The sequence below is a fragment of the Phasianus colchicus genome, chromosome 18 (genome assembly GCF_987193195.1).
Source record: "Phasianus colchicus chromosome 18, bPhaCol1.hap1.1, whole genome shotgun sequence".
Taxonomy (NCBI): Eukaryota; Metazoa; Chordata; class Aves; order Galliformes; family Phasianidae; genus Phasianus; species Phasianus colchicus.
Window position 1 is genome coordinate 1760435 of NC_143453.1, and position 21750 is coordinate 1782184.

A 21750-nucleotide genomic window follows, 5' to 3' on the forward strand; every position below is an offset into this window, starting at 1 on the left:
GACCCTACAGATTTAGAGGCAGAAGAGCTGAGCCTTTCTCACAGATCAGCCACTGATCTGCTCACTCTTAGCAGCTCGATGTTCAGCTCATTAGCTTGCAGGGCCATAAGGCTGCTTAACAAACAGGGCTCACTCTCTTCCAGTAGTTCCATGCATCTAACCTTTTCTTTCTTAATATATGTTTACATTTTCAGCGCATGTTTTCCTATAAAATGCTTTAATCTATTTGCTTTAATATGCTACCCATGCAGTACATAACAACTAATTTGACCGGCGTTTATAGAGGCTTGTATAATCAGCAATATTTAAAACTTTAACAGTAAAGTCACAAATAAAATTAACTTCATACTTGAGGAAACCAAGTGCTGGAATTTCAGTAAGGTATGCATCTGCAAAGTGCAAAGACAGGTGGAACTGCTGGAGCACTGCAAAGCAGCCAGGCACCCGCATCCAGCTGTGCTCCTATAGATGCTCACTGGGGCTTTTAGCAAACTCTGCTACTTTAAAAACAATTTGGTCAGACTTTAGACTCCATTAGGAAAGGAAGGCTTGGTTCTCTAAAAGAAGCCTGAATTTTTTGAAAATTTTGAAAATGTGTAACAACCAGTTCAAAAACACTCTTAATGTGAGACAAAGCGAAGAAAGACTGCTTACATGGGTGAATAGTGACACAACAAGGGAGAATGGTTTTAAAGTGAGACGGGGGAGGTTTCGGTTGGATATTAGGAGGAAGTTTTTCACACAGAGGGTGGTGAGGCACTGGAACAGGTTGCCCAAGGAGGCTGTGGATGCCCCATCCCTGCAGGCATTCAAGGCCAGGCTGGATGTGGCTCTGGGCAGCCTGGGCTGCTGGTTGGTGACCTGCACATAGCAGGGGGTTGGGACTGGATGAGCACTGTGGGCCTTTGCAACCCAGGCCAACCCAGGATTCCACGATCAAGTACTGCTTCCCAAAGAAGTTACAAAAGGAAAAGGAGGTGAAACCTCAGTCCAAGCTCCTCAGCTCTGTATCAGGGGAAGCGTACACCCAGCTTCTTTAACACAGCCTGCAACAAAACCGGGAGAGGGAAGCAAAGCACGCAGGGCAGCAGCAGCCACATCACGCCGTCAGGAAGCACCAGGGCAGCCTGCCATAAAGCATTGCAACTTCTACACCGCTGCTGCTTACACCAGAAATAGATTCTAAACTAAGTGTGAGGTTTGATGAAGTTGGTCCATCCATTCTCCAGGGATGCTGGAGTTTTCTTCTGTAATGCTGCCTAACTGACAACACTGCACTGTACGAAGCTACTCTTAAAAACAAATACGTAAGTCACAAAAATGCACCACTCCACAAAGACAGTCAGTCTCAACACAGTGCTGTAGTTTTCAACTGAAAGATTTAATTAAATGGAAGCACTGAACTAACACTCTTACTCCCACATCCGCTACAACAACATATTGTGAAAGGACTGACTAGTTTATTTTCAACTCTAAATAACTCATCTCACTCACACAAAACAGTGTCTCGAAATTTGAAACATTAAATACATTTTTGAGTATTCTTGTACTAAACACATCCAAAATGCAACTTCAAACACCATGAATGCTACACAAAGGGAAAATGGAACACAGCTGAAATTAGCAGTGTGTGTGTGACACGGCTGCGAACGTTCACACGGGTTTGTCTCTAGGAAGATGAAGCACAACAGAGAATTGCCATACTTACATATTAAGAAAACACTCTCTGTAACAGAAGATAAATGTAGTCCCATTAACTGTATCACTGTCATCTCTTGTAAAGAGAAGTAGAAGTGATGAATGGGGGTGGGGATAATTAAACCCATTGGTAGTACAATTTCTTCATCAACTGTTTTACAATATTTAACTCCTTAAATTAGAATGAAATTTTTCTATCCCAACTTCCATCAGCAAGACGATTATTTCTCTATTTTTATGAGCACTCCTTTACTTCCTTCCTTTATGCACACAGCACAGCTACATCAGCACCACTGCTGGGATTGATTCTGTTGCTGGCACTGCTTCAGGTACTGAGACACAGCCCTCGTCTTCATTTTGCACATAGAAAGAAACATCACAATTGTTAGGGCTAAATGGGGAGAATGAGAGGAAACGATAACAAATTTTGTGATTGCAATGACACTGAAAAATGTGCAAAAATAGATCAAGGCAAAGAACTACAGAACATGTTCAGAGTTAGTGGAACTTCATTAGAAAAAAAAGGTGCAGGAGTCCAAGACAAATTTATACATGGACATTCTTCTATATAATCTATATGATATATATAAAATATTCTTTCTTAGGAACTTTGGCTTTGACCAAGATATTACTAGCCAGGAAAGAACCCAGTAGATCTATAGAAAACATTTCCACAGAGATATGTGTGTTTAGAAAAAAAAATCCCCCCCAGAAACAAACAAAAAACCAACACAACACTGAGAATTTGAGTATGTATGAAAAACAAACAGAAGAAACTGTTTCAGCAGCCCATAAAACCAGAAAGTACTCATAACAACAGGCGTCGTTCTCAGTCTTCTCAATCTAAAGAAATGCCAGCAGGAACAAGAAATGCACCCAAAGTTAATTACAAAGAAAAGTACAGAATGGCATCCACACAAGCAGCAGCTAAATACATAAGGAGTCCTCCCTGCAAAGGTGTAACTAAAGAGGGAGAGAGAAGAGACACCTAAAACCCAAGGGCAGATCAGAAAGGAACCAGCTGGTTACACTGCTTACTTGGTGCTTTGAGGAGACAGACATACATTGGTGAACAAAAACAAGTTTAAAAAACAACAAACCAACAGATTTTTTTCTATTTATTGCACAGATTAACTACAGTATTAATTAGCAACAAATATTTGTCCATGCTAAATTTCTGTGTGTTCAAACTCAATTAAGCTCACATAAGAAAAATCCACCAACAGTTACTAAACACAAAAATATGTCAAGTTGTACTGCCAAGATCAGCAGGAAGCTGACCAAGCGTACAGAAAAAAATCACTGTATTCCTGGCATGACCTTATGGTCTTCCCTAAGCTGCTTCACTTCTGACAACTGCTGGAGACGATTTTTACATTAAGGATTGCTCGAGAAGAGTAGCTGGGCATATTTCTTTAAAAGAAACTAAAAGCATATAATGGCAGCTCCCTGCAATATCCAGAGTGACTGTATTACACCGCTTGTTAACTCACTCTGTTGGATGTCACATCTGTCTCATGGCTGTGCCCAACGTAGACAAGACCTGAAACACTTCAGGCAGCATCTCCACTCCCTCCTAAATTAAATCTTTTTCCAGGAATTGGATGGGACAGTAAATCATTCAACCACATCTCCCTGCAATAGAGAAACGTTCTTCAAAAAAATCAGATCAAAAATACAGTTTAGGCAGAGCTGTGTGCGTTTCTGCGTAATATGAAGAGTAATAAGAAGGTAATTCCATGCATTAGAAATCCAATTCCGTAAATTAGATTGTCAGATTCATTTTAAGATCTTTCTTCAGATCTTCTCTATCACCTTCGGTGGGGATTTTCTCTCTAGTCACCAGATGGAAGTTATATCATTAAACACATTGATATCATCATCCAAAAATGCTTGCAGCTCCTCTAGTCATGAACAGTTGGTAACAAGAAGAGATTAAAAAGGGGAATTAAAAAAATACAGAAAATTCTCTTATCTGGTGGGAAATTCCATCCACCTTGCAATACCATCTTGTCCTTCCAAGATTATTCTCCTAGGAGCTCTGCCATGAGTGCTGCTGGGGCCATTGGCATTAAGGCTTTTACATGTCACAAACCCTGGGAGCCCACACCTCCTGGCAGGAGCTCCCACGTCCCATGGTACACTCCACCAACAGAGGAAGATGAAAGTTGAAAATCAACTGTCATGGTGACACTGAGACTGAACAAACAGTGCAAGTGTTTTCTGTGCAAGTTTCAATGTATGCCTACATATCCTGGTATTGTTGGCTCATCTGTCCAGTAACACACTGCAGAACTCAAAGGTGGAAATCATTACAGAATGCACCTCAAATTGCTTTTCAGTCCAAACCTGAGCCTGTTCTCCAAAATCCACTGAGAGCTTAAGCCAGAAGTCAAGGAGAAAAGATAGGGAAAAAAGGGGAAGCCTATTTGCGCAGGAAGAAAGTACCTTCAGAAGTCAGACACTGAAGAGGATCACACAGACATTATTAAATCCAACAGCACGTGAGGTTTTGTTCTTATAAATTACCACGGACCCAAAGGAATTGCTACGTGAGCATCTGAGATCACAGTATCTGCCACCTGCAGTTCCCACACAGATGAACCCTGACCAAAGCAATCCCACACATCTCTAGTTTCAAGATTTAAAGTGACTCTTTCCTATCCAATACAAACATTTTGGAACAGACATCAGCTCTTCCAAAAGCAGTACATTAAATCCTGAAAAACAGTACCCAGATCCAAGCATCGTAATGGCACAGCTGCAGAGGTACAATCGAGACAAAGGAGTTTGGACCACACGCTTTACCACAGATGCTAGCCGTGGTTGGATCCCTTCTGCAAGGACAAAACATGAGGTCAGTAGATGGCAGTATGAAGCACATTATGGGTAAAGAGGATCAGTTCGCTGAGCTCTTTGCCACTTGGCAAAAAACGTTTTTCCTTCATGGTAACTCATTCTCAGCTTTATTATCAAGAGTAAAATCCAGTGAGACTAAATGCAGTCTGAGTTACTACAGCTATTTTTATGTTTACTGATTTTTAGGAAAGAAAACAACATAAACACAGCATCTGCTGTGACCGACGGTGAAAAGGAGGACCGTCTATGCTGCAAGTCAGAAACGGGAATGCCATGCAGGTGGAGTTATCCAACCCAAAGAGAGAGCTCTGCACACAGCTAGCAGCTCCTCTTTCCTTCTTCAAAGCTATCCACTGTTTGCTCACTTGTTCAGGGTTTCTCAATTCTGTAAACAAACTCTCTCAGAACATCCAAAGCTGCTTCATCAAAGTAAGAGCACTTGGAATCGGCCCAGGATTTGTGCTTGAGAAACCACCAGCTCCACGTATTGCCCTCCTCTAGCCTTAGGCTGAGAACTGGTATTACTTCTTCTCTGGAGTTCAGACAGACGGACAAACTCCAAGCAGGATGACAGGAAGCTTCTCCACAGGAAAGGACAGTCTGAAAACCTCAAAGGGCAAAACTCCTCAACAATGTATCCCTACATCTATTTGAGGTAGGTGTATAATGTAGGCAGCTCATTGTATTGCCTGCAGAAACCACACCTTCCCCACACATCTGCACCATTCTACAGAAGGAAAAGCTAGACCTCTTTCACTCTGAGACTGATCAAACATGAAAGTAACCACCTACTCCCCAGTCAATACCTGATACAATGCACTTGGACAAAACATCCAAAAATAATGACCAGTTGGTCCTTAATACACAACCTGCGAACCAAGTTCATCCCACCAAGCACAACTTCTCCAACTGCGGCTCTTCCCTTTCTGGACTGGTTTAAAAAATAATCACTGAGCTCAGAACAGAGTTCAGCTACAGCAACAGGACAAAGAACAACCCTCAGAAGCAAACATAAGGGGAGAGGTGAGGAGAGTTGACTCAAAACACGCAGCATTATTTCCGTACTTACAGCAATGGACTGGCGACATACTCTAATGCTGCTTTACTCAGTTGCCAGGGAAGTGGAAGCTAACAAACCTCATTAATGATGATATATTTTAAGAAGCATCCACTCTAATTACTGTACATCAGCAGATTGGTCCTGTGCAATGTTCGTCTTAGTCATGAAAAGGATGGCCTACAGCTCATTATTAGAAGTAAGGACAGCGTTACTTAGATTACTAGTTTTACACAGAAGAATAACAGAGCCTTACTTATATTATGATATAGCCAGTGTTCGTTCAAGGTCCCCATCTCCTAAACTAGCAGTAAATTAAAACTAAAGACAAGCTACTTTAGAAGAGTGCCAGAAGAGTACCTTGAATCTGGAAATTTCATAAGCCAAAACATTAAAGGGATTCCAAAGAGTGTAATTCAGCTTTCTCTTCTTTATAAATGGCTGCAGCCAATTATTTTTCAAAAAGATAAGCATTTCCGTAACTTTTTTGATGCAACATCAGTCACAGAACAGACCGTTTATATCGCATCGCCGCGTGATTCCCTAACCAGGCAACGTGACTGCGCAGTGTCAGCCTGCTAGCTTTCCTCTGCACTGTTCTCCTCGTACTGAGCACAGATGCCAAGAAGGCTCTGCAGCATTTGGAATGCTTGCTGCATGGAGCGCACAGCGCGGCCTGGCACCCTGCCTGCCACAGGGCGTGCGAGGGAACTCCTCAGAGCTGTACGTGGGCAAACCTGGGGTTTGGGGAAAGGATTTAGGGAAAGGAGAGGAGAAGAGAGACTGAAATTGTCATTTTGGCCAGCTGCAGCATGCAAGATTGCAAAAGTGTCATTAATAGCTGGAGGTTTGCTAGCTGATAGATTAACTAAGAATGGGATGGCTCCAGCAATAAGGGGAAAAAAAACAAACAATCAACCCACAGTAGTTCAGTTTCATTTCAGTCTGTGTCTTCAGACATTAAAGGTTAGCAAAGAAAAACTAAGCAAACGTAAGTCTGAAAGAGCACTTTCAGAAATAACCTAGATAACTTTCTTCTGAAATAAAGCTGTATTTCAAAACCTTTTGTTCAACATTAACTTAATTTTACAAAGGTATAAAAACCATCACGAAAATAAATGAAAAGTTATACTGCTGACTGAAATAATTCAATGGAATTTCTTCATTTGAATTTTTCTTTCTTGTTTTTGGAGAAAGATTGAAGATTTTTGGCTTTAGTCATCAGCTCCATTTGGGAACACGAAGAAGTGTATTTCATTCTGAATTGGACTCAACACAAATCCATACAGTGCCACTGTTTTCCCAGAGCTCTAAAGGCCACCTGCTGCCTGCAAGGATTTTAGATCAGTTTAAGCACAAAATGCAGCTTGATATTCAGACCTTCAAGAAAGCTGACGCCTCTTGTGCAAGTTTTTGGAGTGCAGGAAGCAGAGCTATAGCAGTAACTACAATTAGAGTTCCAACAAAATAAGTATTCAAAACTAAGGCCCTCTAAATATCTACAAAAGCCCTTAAGTCAATTCATTACTGATACAGTAAGTGACAACACTTGTGTTTGGCAGGCAGTACAACTGGGAGCCCTGACAAATCTAATTAACAGCACATCAGGGGCACTTAGTTTATCCTTTATATACAGTGCCAATAGCAAACGCATAATGAGAAAAGGAGCTTAAACATTAGTGGGACTTCACTAATTGGTCACCAAGTCCTGATTAAGGCAGGCTTCATATATAATTATTGAAGTTCCAAACAATTCATGAAGATACAAAGTCACTTCTAAACTAGATAAATATAAATAACTAAGAAGCGGCAGAAAGTAGAAGTACCTACCCATGCTTTTTCTTTAACAACTTGCTGTTTGTATACCCCAGACACAAACATTTCAAATCTTCAAATAATTATTTTTTGAAAAGTGGTCAAGTGTGAAAATTAGTAGTGTCTCAATTATATTAAATTACGCAAATATTTGATGTACACGTAGGCCTGTCAATAGCCTTACATGGGTAAGCATTTGAATATGAAATAAATGTTGCCTGCAAGTAAGAAGCTCAGGACAAAGTTGTAAAGAATCCTAGAATAAAAGATGAGAAGAGCAGTTTTATACACGTCTGACCATCTGTATTCATCACATCAGTAAAATGATCCTTATCTCCAAAATCCTGGCTGTAATGGATACTCATTACAGACTTCTGTGGGTTCCAGTTGATATCACCATACACCCACAGACAGCAAAAGTGGTGACCTCAAGTGTGCAACTGGCTGCTGATGGAAATACCTCCCAAAGCACTTACTGTCCATTTCCTGGCTTCCTCAAAATCCTTACAACAGTAGCTGGAAGCATATGCTGAAAGTGCATGCTCCATCATGCTTACTGACAGCACCTTGAATTTTTCCACTTCCTCAAAGTACAGCCCAGGAGAGGGGGCTATCCTAAGAGACAAGAGCTTGTTCTTCTTATCCTCTGCTGTTGTGAGAAAGAATTCTGCTAACATTTTGAACTGGCAAATACTGCCCAGTAGTGCACTGTGTTGGAAAGGCACGGGAGCCAAACTGGAGCTTACAAAAATCCTCTCTGGAGGTTCCACCACTTCTGCTGCATACACCCCTCCCTCCCACCAAACGCCCACCTGTTACAGTTTCTGCACGAATTCAAGCACAACTTACTGTGGTATGCGAGCACAATAAACTTTGTTTGGCAAGCAAGCAGCAGTCTCATTTTGAGATAATGCTGCATCCATACAAAGAGGCTGGTGCAATAGTGTAAGCCCTGCTATCAAGACAGGGCTAAGTTTGCAAAGGTGGAACAAATGGCACACCTAACAACAGCCTACCCACTCTATCTCAGCTGTCTGGCTCAGCTCCAAGCCTTCAGCAAACAACTGTGTAAGACATCCTGCAGCATCAATTGAATTAGCTGAAGTGGATACACACAGCATACTAGAAGCACTGCTCCTGTGACATCTTCCAGTGACCCCACGTAGGGAGTCTCTCTGATATTCCTGGGACTTCATCTTCATTGGCAAGGGTCAACAGATCTGAAGAATTGGTGCCTGGGGTTATTTTGCCACTGTCTTTTTAATGCTCTTACCCCAGGAAAGGGAGTTGAAAAGGTTGGGTCAACCCGGGAAGGAAGCAGCCCTCAGCAATACTTGCTACAAGTGCATCCATCTAGCCTCTGGTTTCATTGACTGCAGGACATTCATAAAACCTACCAGCTGTGGCTACGTGCCACAGCGTACGGCAGCACGGAGAGCACAAGCCAGGCAGGATATTTCATGTGCTCTATGAAAATTTTACAGCATGGTGACAGTCCTTTCCAGCTTTTTCAAAACACTGTTTTATTATTTTCATTACTGAATGAAAAAATACTGAGCCACTGAATAGAGAATACCCCTACTTAATTTAGAGCTCATCTAGAAATTTACCATGGTAATAAAGCACCTCAAGGCTTGCAGTCCCCACTTCTGCACAGTGTGTGCTGACATCCTGAAGAGCTTTACATACAGGATTCTTGAAATTTGGCACCAACACCCCAAGGTTACCAGCAGCATATAGCAGGTCGTAAGAGTTTAAACAGTTTGGTTTGAATACTGTTCTTCCAAATTATCTTAATAACATCCTTAAGTACCCCTAAATTATTAATCTTTTACTGTCTCTATAAAAGCATTTATTGTATTTACAAATCATATCACATTAATGCACGTTAGTGTAGTTTAATTATATTAACTTGCTCTAAAACATCAGAAGTTTCAGCACACTGATATCAGCAACATCAGGTCTTGTAAACTTCAGCGTTTTTAATGCTTTTTCTTTTTGCAATCCGTATTTTGTACCAACTCCTTCAGCTAAGCACGAACACAGATTGCACTCCCACGGCTGCATTACCCAATGCTGGAAGGTAAAATCAGCTTTAGTACACAAGGCTGCTGGTTTGGATGAAACAAACACACACCAGAGCTTGCTGCTGAAACCGTAAGACTGAGAAAAAAACCTCAGAGATTAACGTTGCTTTTCAGAATTTAAACCTCAGAGGTATAAAAACCTCTGGCTGGGAACTAAGCTTCTTCTCCAACTACAATAGAAAACCCTATTTTTTCAAGTATGGGAATAATTTTTGAAAAATACACAGTATTTCTCACTACTCAGAATTTCTGTAGTTTTTATTTAAGAAGTTGGGAATTAATCATACCTGATTTAGAATTAAATCAGATTGTTCTCCTTGCAAGTCTTTCCTCAGTCATGAAGCTGCTGGTTGGCTTCAGCATGCCATACACTGTAAATACTGCAGTACCACTGCTTTCAAGAATATGATCACATCACTGCAATCCTATTTACACTGCTAAAATACAGGTACAGAAGTAAGATTTCTGATACAAGATCAGAAATAAGAATCAAAACAATTTAAATGGCTTGGTTCTTAAGAAAGCAACAAACCAACCCAGTTTTAATGGAACCGCTCTCCCAGCACTGCATGTGCACAATCAATTACCATTCCTCAGCCGAGGAATTCAAATCCCATTAAAAAACTGTAACTAGATCAGTTAAACTTGTTCTGCCGTGCTCCTACTGAATGATGCCATTATTTAACGAATCACCTTGATGACATTTGCCAGAAGACATTACCTGCTCAATGCCACACACCACAGCCCAACCCCAGCAGCAGACACAGCACTGGTGCTGCTCACTTCCAGGCTCTCCTGGCCCTGCACTGCAGCTTTCCCAGAGCCCACTAAGCCTGATGCCTTCAGATGAAGAATGACTGACACGAGTTCCTAGCATAGCAAAAAGAGAACGCAGCTTGCAGCCTTACCTGGAAACAATGGTCAATGCCAGCAGAGGCATCGCTGATCAGCCAGATATTCCTTGGCTAAGTCCTACAGCTACTCCCAGCAAACCCAAGGCACCGATGATTTTCAAGAACTCAAAGCAGTGCTTGAAGTGCCTGCAGCACTCAGCCCTCTAAGGTGCTCCTCTGTGCCCCACTCTGATGCTTGCAAAAAGCAGAGGTGTGGATGTATTGACTGAACTCTGCTAAACCATGGAAACCCCAAGGGCTCAGATCTGAGGGAAAAGAGCTGACGTGTGAAAGCTTAGGATAGTTTATTTACTGGGACACTGTAAGCTTGTAATTTAGAGACTTCTACCAGTGCCACAGGAGGATCAACTGCTACATGGAACAGTAACAAAAATTTGACTGGAAACTGAAATAGAAGAACTGTATCATCTCACAGCAGCCTACCTGCACTTCGCTCTTCCACCTGCACTGCTTCAAGTGCATGAAAGGCAGCGTGGCTACTGAAACATCACTGACCTTTCTTATTACTAGGAGAGAGCTGAAGAAGTACGAGAGAAGTACTTCCAAGTACTTTACTGACGGAACTTTTCTTGCTTTTTTTTTTCTCTTTAAGAGAAGAAAACTCAAACTTGGAAAAGAGGAGTGGACCCACCAGCAATGTAAGTCATTTAAAAAATAGTTTAACTTACATTAAGTTGCTCATGCAATTCAATATAAACAGATTTCTTTCTCAATTTCCTACTACACCAACAAAACAGACACTGAAATCACACTACTTAAAACCTCAAAAGATGATGGTGAGATTTTTCCCCCCTCGGTAACGTGCTCAAGATTTGTAGCAGTGCTTTCAACAATCCAAAACTTGGGAAGTGACTGCAAACAGAGCAGAAAGTATTATCAAATCCTTCTATCAGTTGTGATGATAAATAAGCAAGGTTAGCATTCTTCAGCAGTCGCTTGGAAACATATTTCAGACACACTGCTGTAGAACAGACAATAAAGCATGCAGCATTATTTAGCAAGCGACACGTACTATTAACTAGTGCTACCAACAAAAAGGATACTTGGGAAAGAAATCCACAAGCACCGCGCTAAATCTCCTGTCAAAAGCATCTGGTTCCCCCTGCAAGCAAAACAATCGCATATGGATCTGTAACTCCCTCTGCTGTTCCCTCATGTCTGAGCAGAGCAGAAGAATTCATCTGGCACATTGTTCCTCACGCTGCCCAAGAAGGTCAGCCATTGTTCCTAGGCCTCCTTTTCACATCTCAGGACTAAGTGGGTCACGGCCACTGCCACGCTCCACTTCATCTTTGACTTCATTCTAAACTCACATCTCCCCACCCTTCTCCCTTAATGCCATTCACAAAAATCACAGGCCCTGAATGGATTTGCTCCGCGAACGCCAGCTGCATGAGCTCTGCTCCTTCCCTGGGTGCTCAGACCCAGCCCACCTCCCAGTGTCTCTGCTGAGATGAACTTGGTGGGCCAGGATTTCCAAAGCTGGAGACGACTAACTTTGCCTGAAGTGTAAAACCAGACTGCAGAACTGCCTGCATTTCTTTGTCTGAATGACATCTGATAGCTTTCCATGCATTCAAAAAGGGGAAAAATACATGTGTGTACATACACCTTCTTCCAGCCAAGGACAACACTGTATACATTTTCAATGTGATTACATGGTCCCAAACTCCAACCTAATCAGTGTACAGATCCCAATTTATTTCTGGCATTTTATACATTTACTTGGGGTTAGTTACTGTATTTTACAACTTTTTGTAGCCATGAAGGCATTACCACCAGCAGTGCTAGAACACCTACCCCCTGCAGCCGGCCTGCTCATTGTACAACTGTGCTATCTGCAAGCTGCTGCAATGAATTTACATGGAATAAACGTTAATACCTTTATGTAAAGATAGTTTACTGTGCTGTACTGAGACAGAGAAAGAGAAAAAATACAAGAGATTTAATTAAGTCGGGACAAATTCATTCTTAAAGCCTCCTGCTATTACTGACACTGTCTGAACCGGATCCTACTGCCATCTTCTGCAGTCTGTACCCCACTTCTCAATAAGATCAGACAATTCCAGTGACATGGTTGCAACAGAAGAGTTACCAGCCTCAAACAACCCAAAAGCTATCTCCAACTGGGTCATAAATGCTCTTAAAAAAAAAAACACACAACTCTGTATATCCATAGGATCAATAACAACAATTAGTTCCATTAAATAAAACCCAACAACTACTATTTCTTGAAATCACGAGTCCACTCATTAAGCCTAAAACTCCCCATAAAAATGCTATGTTACATACAGTAATAATTTAAATATCACTTCAGTGTTCGGCATTAATTTCTGTAATTGTCTTCCCTAGAAGATGTCATGTGCATATTGTACGTACATTACAAACCAACATAAAGATCCCCTGCAGATCACCACGCTGTTCGAGCAATTTGGTGTAACATACAAGTAAATAAGGCACAGAACCTACTAGCTTCCCAGAATTCTAAAGCAATGTTCCCCTGTGTCAGAGCTGCTGCTGTTTGACAGATGTTGTCTACTGCATCAGATGCTTCAGTTCTCAGACTGTCGCACACCAGGAATAAACACAAGAATCGCAGACGCATTTCATTCGTGCTCTAAGGCTGCAGTGAGGTTGATAAAACAAACAGCTCTTGCTGAAAGGAGCTGTCTCACTTTTCCAGTAATACCAAACCAAGTACCTAGCACCAATCCAGCACCAAACCGCTGCCATCTTCCAGAAAATTAGATATTGCTGCGATCAGAAAACAAGCATAGAGAACATGAGGGGGCAGTGGGTTATGTTCAGCCAGGACATAGGAAGACATGGGCAAAACTGGCTATTCAACAGCTTCTTGCCATTAGCTGAGAGTGAAGTCACAGAAGTTACGCTTACAGCACAACCCTGCTTAGCTACAAAGAGTCTAAGCAGTACATAGAGGCATCCCTACACTAAGTTGAAGCTTTCCATTTTTACAAATATGATAAATTTACGCCTAATTATTACGCCGTATCTGAAGAACAACTTCTGTCTCCATGTCCATGGTTAACACAATCTGTCACAGAAGAGGCAGGCAATGCTTTGTAATACCTCATTGTAGCAACAGTAAGATAGCTAGGAGACCAGGCAGAGGGTACATGAGCTACAGACCAATTTCCACCTGTACCTACAGCTGTCCTCAGACACGCTGCTGTGATTTGCTACACTGAAAGAAGAAGTTGCCACCCCACTTCGTCTCCACTTGCTCATTACCTTCAAATCTCCCAGCATAACTGCATGTTTAGTCACTTCCTAACCCAGTTCTGTCAAAATGATTCCCGTTAGAAAATCTGTGTTTCAGCTTAACTCAGATTATTCTTGACACTATAAATGCAAGTACCAGAAGATCTGAGAACATTGTAACCTTTAACGCTGGGAGAGGAAATAGCAGTGAGCAAGTGCAAACAGTTACCCCTTCCCATGCTTGTCCTGCTGCAAGAGAAGCACGTCCATCAGCCAAAGTCAGCCTGCCCCATCACTGAAAGCTGTATATCAAGGCAGGCAACTTTCAATAAACTTGTACTTAATTTACTGCTTAAAATTTCAGGTTGAGGAAAGGTGTCCAGAAATTCAAATCATTTGTTGCAAATACTGGAATGCTGTTGGATAATGAGAGTAACAGGTGGACACTATTAAAAAATATATCCAGAAAATAAAGCGAAATGAAGAGTCAAACACTGTGCTCACCTTCTCATCTCAAATTATCATCACCAACACTTCTGAAACTACTTAATTGCTTCCCACGTATTACTGATGTGAACACTGTCTATGTTTTTACTTGACAAATAAGGCGAAAACAATCCACAAAAGGCAGCATCAACTTATTGGCATGTGAAATAAACACTGACAAGAACAGTACTTGTTATAAAGGTCACCTCACCTTTTGTTAACAGGCTTCTCATCCTTGTCATAGGGTCTGATGAACCATTTTCCAATTCTCACGAAGTTTTTATCCATCAAGCACCTAGAAAATAATTACATCAACAATTACTAGTTACATCCGAAGATGTAATTAAAAACAGTCTTTGAAGACAGCAAATAGAAAGAGATTAAACAGCTGGTCTTCCCTCATCTGAAACCAACTCAGCAGCTCTGGGTTCAGAGCTCCATGTAAATTCCCCACTCCCCATTTTCCCACACTGGTCACAGCAGTCACTGTCCAGTCCCACGACACAGGCACTAATGCAGATATTCACACACACATTCTGTCCTCATCTTTGACTGAGTCTCTCCTCTTCCACACCATCTTTTTTTTGCTGAATGATCCACTGCCTTATTTTTCTAACCCCCCCCTTCTTGAATAGAGATGACTTGCAGAATGTGTTCTGTGTTTCTCTGAGACTTCATGACAAAGAGCACACGTTCCTGTATTTGCCACGTGAAAACGACAGCATAAACTAACAATAGAATATGAATGACAGGAAATTATATTAACCCAAAATTAACAATGAGCCATTTTCTATTCACATGATCTACAGCATTATTTCAGGTGCTGTAAATACAATAGTGCTTTTTCTCTCAGAAAACCTCTCTCCAGCAAAACATACTCCAGAAATGGTGGGCTCTGTGGCTTTGAAAAAAGTCCCTTTGAAAAAAAGGGAGAACCCAAAGTGATTAATAATCAGTTTAGGCTGACAAGCTGAAGATGTGCTGGATGACTTCCTATGTCCACCCGTACCGATAAATCCCACTTGCAATATGCCAAAACAATTTAAACACACTTTGTACATTAAACGTGCAGTTGAGCAAACTGCCTGAGGGATCACAAATTTGTTACGAAGGCTTATCTTCCAATAAGGTAAATATTAGGTTTTGAAAACAATGACAAACTGATTGTTGCTAGCGGTTCATATTACAATATGATTACAAATGACAGGCAATGTACAAGCCTTCTCTGTGTTTCACATCTAAATAGCATTCCACTAGTTGGATGGAAAAAGGATACTCCTCCATTCTTCAAAGTTTTCCAACCATTTATTTTTCTTGCAGTTGTTACAGACGAACCAAAAACAATCTCACCTCGTGTTCTGAGAAAGCACATTCTTTCATTAGAAAAAACTCTGTGTTGTATATTTTAAAAGCACACCTAAACCAGATAGGAAATGGACGACAACGCAGATACCAGCGTGTTCATAATTCTTCTGTATAAACTTGGCAGGGTTTTCCAAAATTAAAACTAGGCTGAAGAATATTCTAACCACACCATTTCTCTATTCAAGCAAAAATAATCCAGTTCAATTGAGTATTTCAGTATCTTAAACTGAATTTGGAAGCTAAACCACCAAAGATCTAAAGACACTGCTCTTGTGCTGGCAGAAAAGAGGAAATTCTTCAGTAAGTGTTTCCCTAGGAAAGAGGTGCTGTCTGGAAGCCTTTCACTGTCACCACGCTTCATAAAAACAAAGGAAGTAGAGTTTATACCAGATGCCTAAAGAAAAGAATCTGTACTAGCAAGAAGTACAATTTTAAACTCCCCCCACATACACATTTCGTGCCACATCATCATGTCTCGGGACGGCAGGCTCAACTGCCTCAAACAAACGTTAATTTCCCAGAAAGAAGTCTTCGTGAGCAGAGCTGGCCTTGAGAATGAGCCATCCCTCACACGCTGAGCTGAATCTCAGCTCGTTCAAGGCATAATCCTATATGAAATGCAAAGCATGATTGCAGAGGCACAGGTCTCAAAGATTTGGCCGAGTGAACAATTAATGACATCTCTGAATTAGGTTTTGCTCCATAAGCACCCAGCAGTAACTGGAGTCCTTAGCACTAAGCCATAACAATGAACTTGAGTAAAAAAACCACTGGTCATAAACCCCAGATGACTATACACTTTAAAGCAGTTAGTTAATCACATGGAAACATAAAATAGGCTGAACTCTTCTGCTTGCTCCTCTCGTTAAGACTGAGTGCTGTTTTCTTCTTGAGCACAGCTATTAAAACACCGCGCTGCCACCTGACCTCCTGTACTCCTGATTTTACTTTTCTAAGATAAAATGATCCAATGAGGGCATACAAATGATTATAAAATAGTACTGAATACTGTCTGTATTATTTCCTCAGATCTTCTCAGCATTTTCTGAGCAGGAAGGCAGTGAGCTGCTGGGGACAGCAGGAAGCACCATTGTGCCACCCAGGGCTGAGGAGCTTCAGACCCATGGCTGACATCAGCCTGCAGTGCTTCTGCACACTCTAAAGTAGCCAACAGAGGCTCAGCTCTGGGAATCTTTATTTGTATTTCCTGCCACTTAACAGGAGCTTCTGATTGCTAATTTGGGTATTTAGTAAACAAAAATAAAGCCTCCTCCTCTTCCCTATCTCAGCCTCCTCCCAGTCCTGCACAGCCCCAGGAGCTATGGCTTCACCTGGGCACAAGGCTCAGTGTCTTGGTTTATTTAAAATACATTCAGGCTGGAAGATAGCTAATGGATAGATATCTGATCACCTGCCCCCTCAGTCACCTTGACAACAGGTGCATTACAAACCTTATTGCTAAAGGCTAAAGCCCAGAGCAGGCTGCACCAGGAGCAGGTCACCATGCTGGGCCCCAGCCCCCTGCGTGTCCTACAGAGATACTCAAGACCCATCTGGACACCTACTGGTGCGACCTATGTAAGGGATCTGCTTTAGCAGGAGAGGTGGATTTGATGATCTCTTGAGGTCCCTTCCAAGCCCTGTGCTTCTGTGAGCATCTGTGGCCCAGGGAGAAGAGCAAGGCAGCCTCAGCCATAGGGTAAGAGGCCAAGTCTGGGGCTCCGGGGCACCCAGAGATGCTCCGAGTAGCACCCAAGGGTGCGTGCTGACCAACAGAATGCCAACAACCACTGCTGACAGAAACAGTGCCCCAGGGATGTTCTCTCAGCCAAGACAGAAGTGATATTACTAGCTCTGCCAACCCATCTCAGTACAGTTTGCTGTTGCTGACGATGTTTTCTTCATAAATTCTACTTCACGAGCTTCAAGTGTTCCAAGAAATAAGAATATCCATTAGGAGCCCTACTTTAAAGAGCGCTGGATGGGTACCAGAGATCAATAAGCACATGTAAAATGCATTTTTCACTTACACTCTGCAAGTGACAACAGAACTAGCGACCATCCCAAGATGAAAATGGAATTCCTGTGTTTCTATTCACTGGTTTTTATTCACTTTAAGCAGTCTGCTACTTCGATTAAAATCCCCCAAAAGAGCAATGAAGCAGGAAATAAGTAGTACAACGTCTGGTCCCTGTACCTGTGTATGCATGTAGGAGTTAACGTGCTTTGGGCACAAACAGGTACTGATTGTCAAGGGGACACGGTTACTATGCTCATGGAAATTCAGCCTCAGGAACATAATGCAAATCTGATTACTAGTAAGCAGATCAAAGCAAACAGGATGCTAAATGAGACAAGATGAAAGTGTTTTCAATTAGCTTACTTTCCAAGAAAAATATGTCTTGCTACATCCTGCAAATAAACTGTAACACAGTGGACAAGGAAGATGCATTCTATTTTATTATTCAAAAAAAAGTGGGAAAGTTTAATGACATAATCCTGAGAAGATCTAAAAATACATAAAAAGAACTGAAATATAACATAGGAAGATGGTGAAGACCTGAAGAACTGCAACAATAAAGAGAGAATGAAACGCACCAGTCTGGCTACCATGTCAAGCACTGAAGGACTAACAAAGAAGCTTGTCTTCAGCATGCTTAAGAGCTGCTAGCTGGCTTAAGAAAAAAAAAGCTTCAGGTGTATTAACTAATCACACAATAATTCTGCAACCAAACTATATACATATGATGAAGACAAAAGAAAGCAATGCTAGATTACATTAGGGCAGCCAGAGACAGAATTGTGAAGCCTCCCTCTGAATACTGTGTACAAATTGAGCCAAGTTGTAACATGCATGTCATTAAGATGATTGGAAGAATGGAGTTAAGGTCTTTTAGTACCAGCTGTTAAGATATGTACTATTTAATCCCAAAGGGACTAGGGGTCAGATATAATTATACTCTGCAAGCACTCCACTCCATAAACTTTTTAACCTTCTGAAACAGCTCCCCAGCACAAACACAAGGAGAAAAACACATCAACATTACTTGCTGTACGAGTATTTAGTCTGCACAGTCCTTTATGATGCATTACCAGATTAAATGACTTCAGAAATCCATTTTTCTCTCACATTCTTGTAGTGAAGTTCTACCTCTAAAAAATCTATGTTAAGATCGATGATATAAATGGTACATAAATATCCTGAATTTCGTTCAATGAAAAAATGAAACATTTGAGTGCAATAAAGTGCTTCTTACCTTTCCAGAAGGTTATGAATCGCTTTGAAGAGCAGGGTCCTACACTCATAGGAAAGACCATTCTCCCACAGTCCTTCTTCCACCACTACAAAAAAACAAACATCAACACGCTCAGAACAGAGGGCAGACATTTGTACTAAATGTAACTCCAGCAGCTTTAATTCCCCACGGCAGCATGTTTTGTGAAGTTATTTCAACTATTGAACATAATGCCGAAGGAGATATAAATGTTACTAGCTAAAGACAACAACTTTGAATTTAAATGGTGGGGGGGGAAGAAAGCCAACAGAACTGCATAAAGCAAGCATTTGTTGGTAGGAAAGGATTAAATATTAAAAGCAGAGGGTGAAGAATTCATGATCACATTTTGCCATAACTGCTGACAGATCATTTAGAATTTCTGAGCTGATAGAGACAACAAGAAACAAAGTGAATCGTTAAAGGTTTAAAGTCTATTTACACAACTTAAAAGCATTGAAGAACTCTATTGAATTTTCACAGTCACGCTCAAGTTCCTCCACTCCAGTGACTGATAATATTGCAGTGAAAATGCACAGCAGTTTTTTCTTCCAAAATAAAATCTGAAAACTTCATCTCACGACTGCAGAGATTTACGGGAGTAGAAAACACTACTGATATCTCACAGCTGAGTGCAGCATAAACTGCTCACTGGAATGAGAACATGAAGGACACACAAACCTCAGCAATACCTGCTGTCCTTATGGCACTACTGCTGAATTCTAGAACTACCAAGAGTAAAGGGCAATCTGTACCGGAATCAGCACCTCCTGGCTGCAAAAGGATTTCATCTCTACCAGAGTAAATGTGAGCCATGAAATAACCTTGTCAAGGAAAATGGATCTGTTAATTGTTGGAGTTCTGTCATCCCAACTGAATGGGAGTACTCTGTAGGTCTTTCAAAACGCAAAGAAAATTTGGCAACATGTTAAGGACTGAATCCTTAACAGTCCTCCTTGGCCAACTGAAAGGATGGAACTTTCCAACAGCACGTCTACCACACAGAGATTATCACCTAAGCATAGCTTACTCTAAACTCATATTTAAATAAAGTATCTAAGGAGTTTTTCCTCTATAAAAGCTATTATGATTGCCAACAGTCTCCAAAAATGCAGCTTCAAAGCCCCAGAGGCACACAGCTCAAACAAGAGGAGGCAGATGGCTGCAAACATGGGATGTTATGATGTGTGTGTTGGTAACGGCATCTCTCTCCTTGTACAGACTGTATGACCAAGGCCTTAGCACCCACATCACCCTACTGAATACTGCAGTTGCTATCTCAGAAGAAAGCAGAGGCAGACTCATGCTTCTGGGCAAAAGCACAGCCAAACCTCTCCCCATAAAATCATTCAGAGCCTCTTTACCTCCTGCAGAGGCTTACTAACCCCAGACGTGTAGCATGCCAGAGATGTTTACAAGGCAGATCTTCACATTTCACTTTTAAAACAGTATTTTTTAGGATGTTCAGAACGTCCATACATTCTGAGAACCACTGATTACATCTCCTGAAACCCAAAAAACTGAGTTACATACAGCTACTGGTATGGCACTGCACTTCAAAACTGAACACCATCTAAGAAGTTACGTGGTGAGGTATGAGATACCACAATCTGATTTCATTTCTATGCAAATCCATGTTTCAGTAAAGTTCAGTTTAGTCTTCAGTTAGACATTATCAGGAAATTAATAGAATCTGTAACAACAGGCAAAATAAACTATTACATAGCACTGAGCAGTACTCAAGTTTGACACTGACCTCATCAGAGCATTTGTGCCAGAAACAAGCACCATATCTGCATTAAGAACTTCATGCAAAATGAGAGACAAGAATCTACTCCATACTTTCCCAGGGAACTTCTTGCAGCCAGTTCTGATGTTCCCAATCACTATCCCTCTTTTTTTCCCCCAATCCAAGGTACGCACAACAGACTGAATGGGACTCAAAGAATAGCTCTTTCCACCTCTCAGAACTGCTTTCTGCTAGTTGAATGTTGCCACTGTCTCCAGAAGAAATAAGATCAGATTGCACTGCTTTGCGCTTTCCAAGACAAAAATGATGTAACCCTACAGAACATCACTACCAACTCATGAGGTGCTTGACATTACCGGTGTTTGTTTGCCCCATTAGCTGTGCCTGCTATGGCTTCCCTGCAGTCCTGTTCCTCTTTTACCACATCTCTTCAGTGACCTGGCTGTGTTCCTGTTACTCTATGCTCAGGAGAAGGCAGGACAGCACACCCCATAGCCTAGGAACAGTAGGATAATGCAATGCCATGAGAACCACCACCATGAAAGACCAGAGGCCAAGTCTTCCAATGAATGAGGCTGGCTGGGGAGCAGCTATGGAGTGGGACAGTGTTCACTGGTGAGTCTGAAATGGCATCATCCCTTAACACTTCTGTTTTGCAGAGCAATCATGTAAATTTTACTCCAAGCATATCATGATGTCTTTATAGACATTTTGCTTTAATGAATGCTGCCTTTGATTCTCAGATGCATTGTGCATCTTGCAGTTAATACCTCCTCAACCTGCTAAAAACGTTCATCTCACAAGCGAGAAGTGCACGTGTCTGTCACCATATAAACAGGGGCTGGGGGGATCAGATCTGCAGCATGGCATTTCTTCTCTGCTCTCTGGCTTCCTGATCCACCCTTCATCACACAAGGCCTTAAATAACTGCAACAGATCACAGCTCCAAATTGCGAATGGGGAGCAGTGATAAACTTGGCAAAGCGCTCTGGCTTCCACTATCTGCACCATTTGCAAGGCTTCTCACACTGTAACAATATCTTTAGACTTTAGAAGCTGAATATTTTAAATTCCCTACGCGGATTGAAGACTAGGAAATAACTGTTGCTCTCTGTCCATCTACACAATGATTTGTAAGGCTTTTGACACTCTGCTTTCAACCCAAGCCCCCAGGAGCCTCTCAGCACTGCCTGGCAGCATTCTCAGGCTCACAGCTAAGAGA

At 41.5% G+C, this 21750-nt stretch overlaps 1 protein-coding gene across 5 annotated transcripts in view; it reads right to left on the bottom strand.

The window, feature by feature from the left end:
• The window catches only part of MED13L (mediator complex subunit 13L), a 178362-nt gene that overhangs the window by 76622 nt on the left and 79990 nt on the right, over positions 1 to 21750 (bottom strand). For all 5 annotated transcript variants that reach the window (XM_031592083.2, XM_090152604.1, XM_090152605.1 and 2 more), the window contains 2 exons: positions 18761 to 18845; positions 14350 to 14433 (listed from right to left, as the gene is read on the bottom strand). In XM_031592083.2, coding sequence (XP_031447943.2) covers positions 14350 to 14433; positions 18761 to 18845 — 169 coding nt within the window. The remainder of the gene's footprint in view (positions 1 to 14349; positions 14434 to 18760; positions 18846 to 21750) is intronic.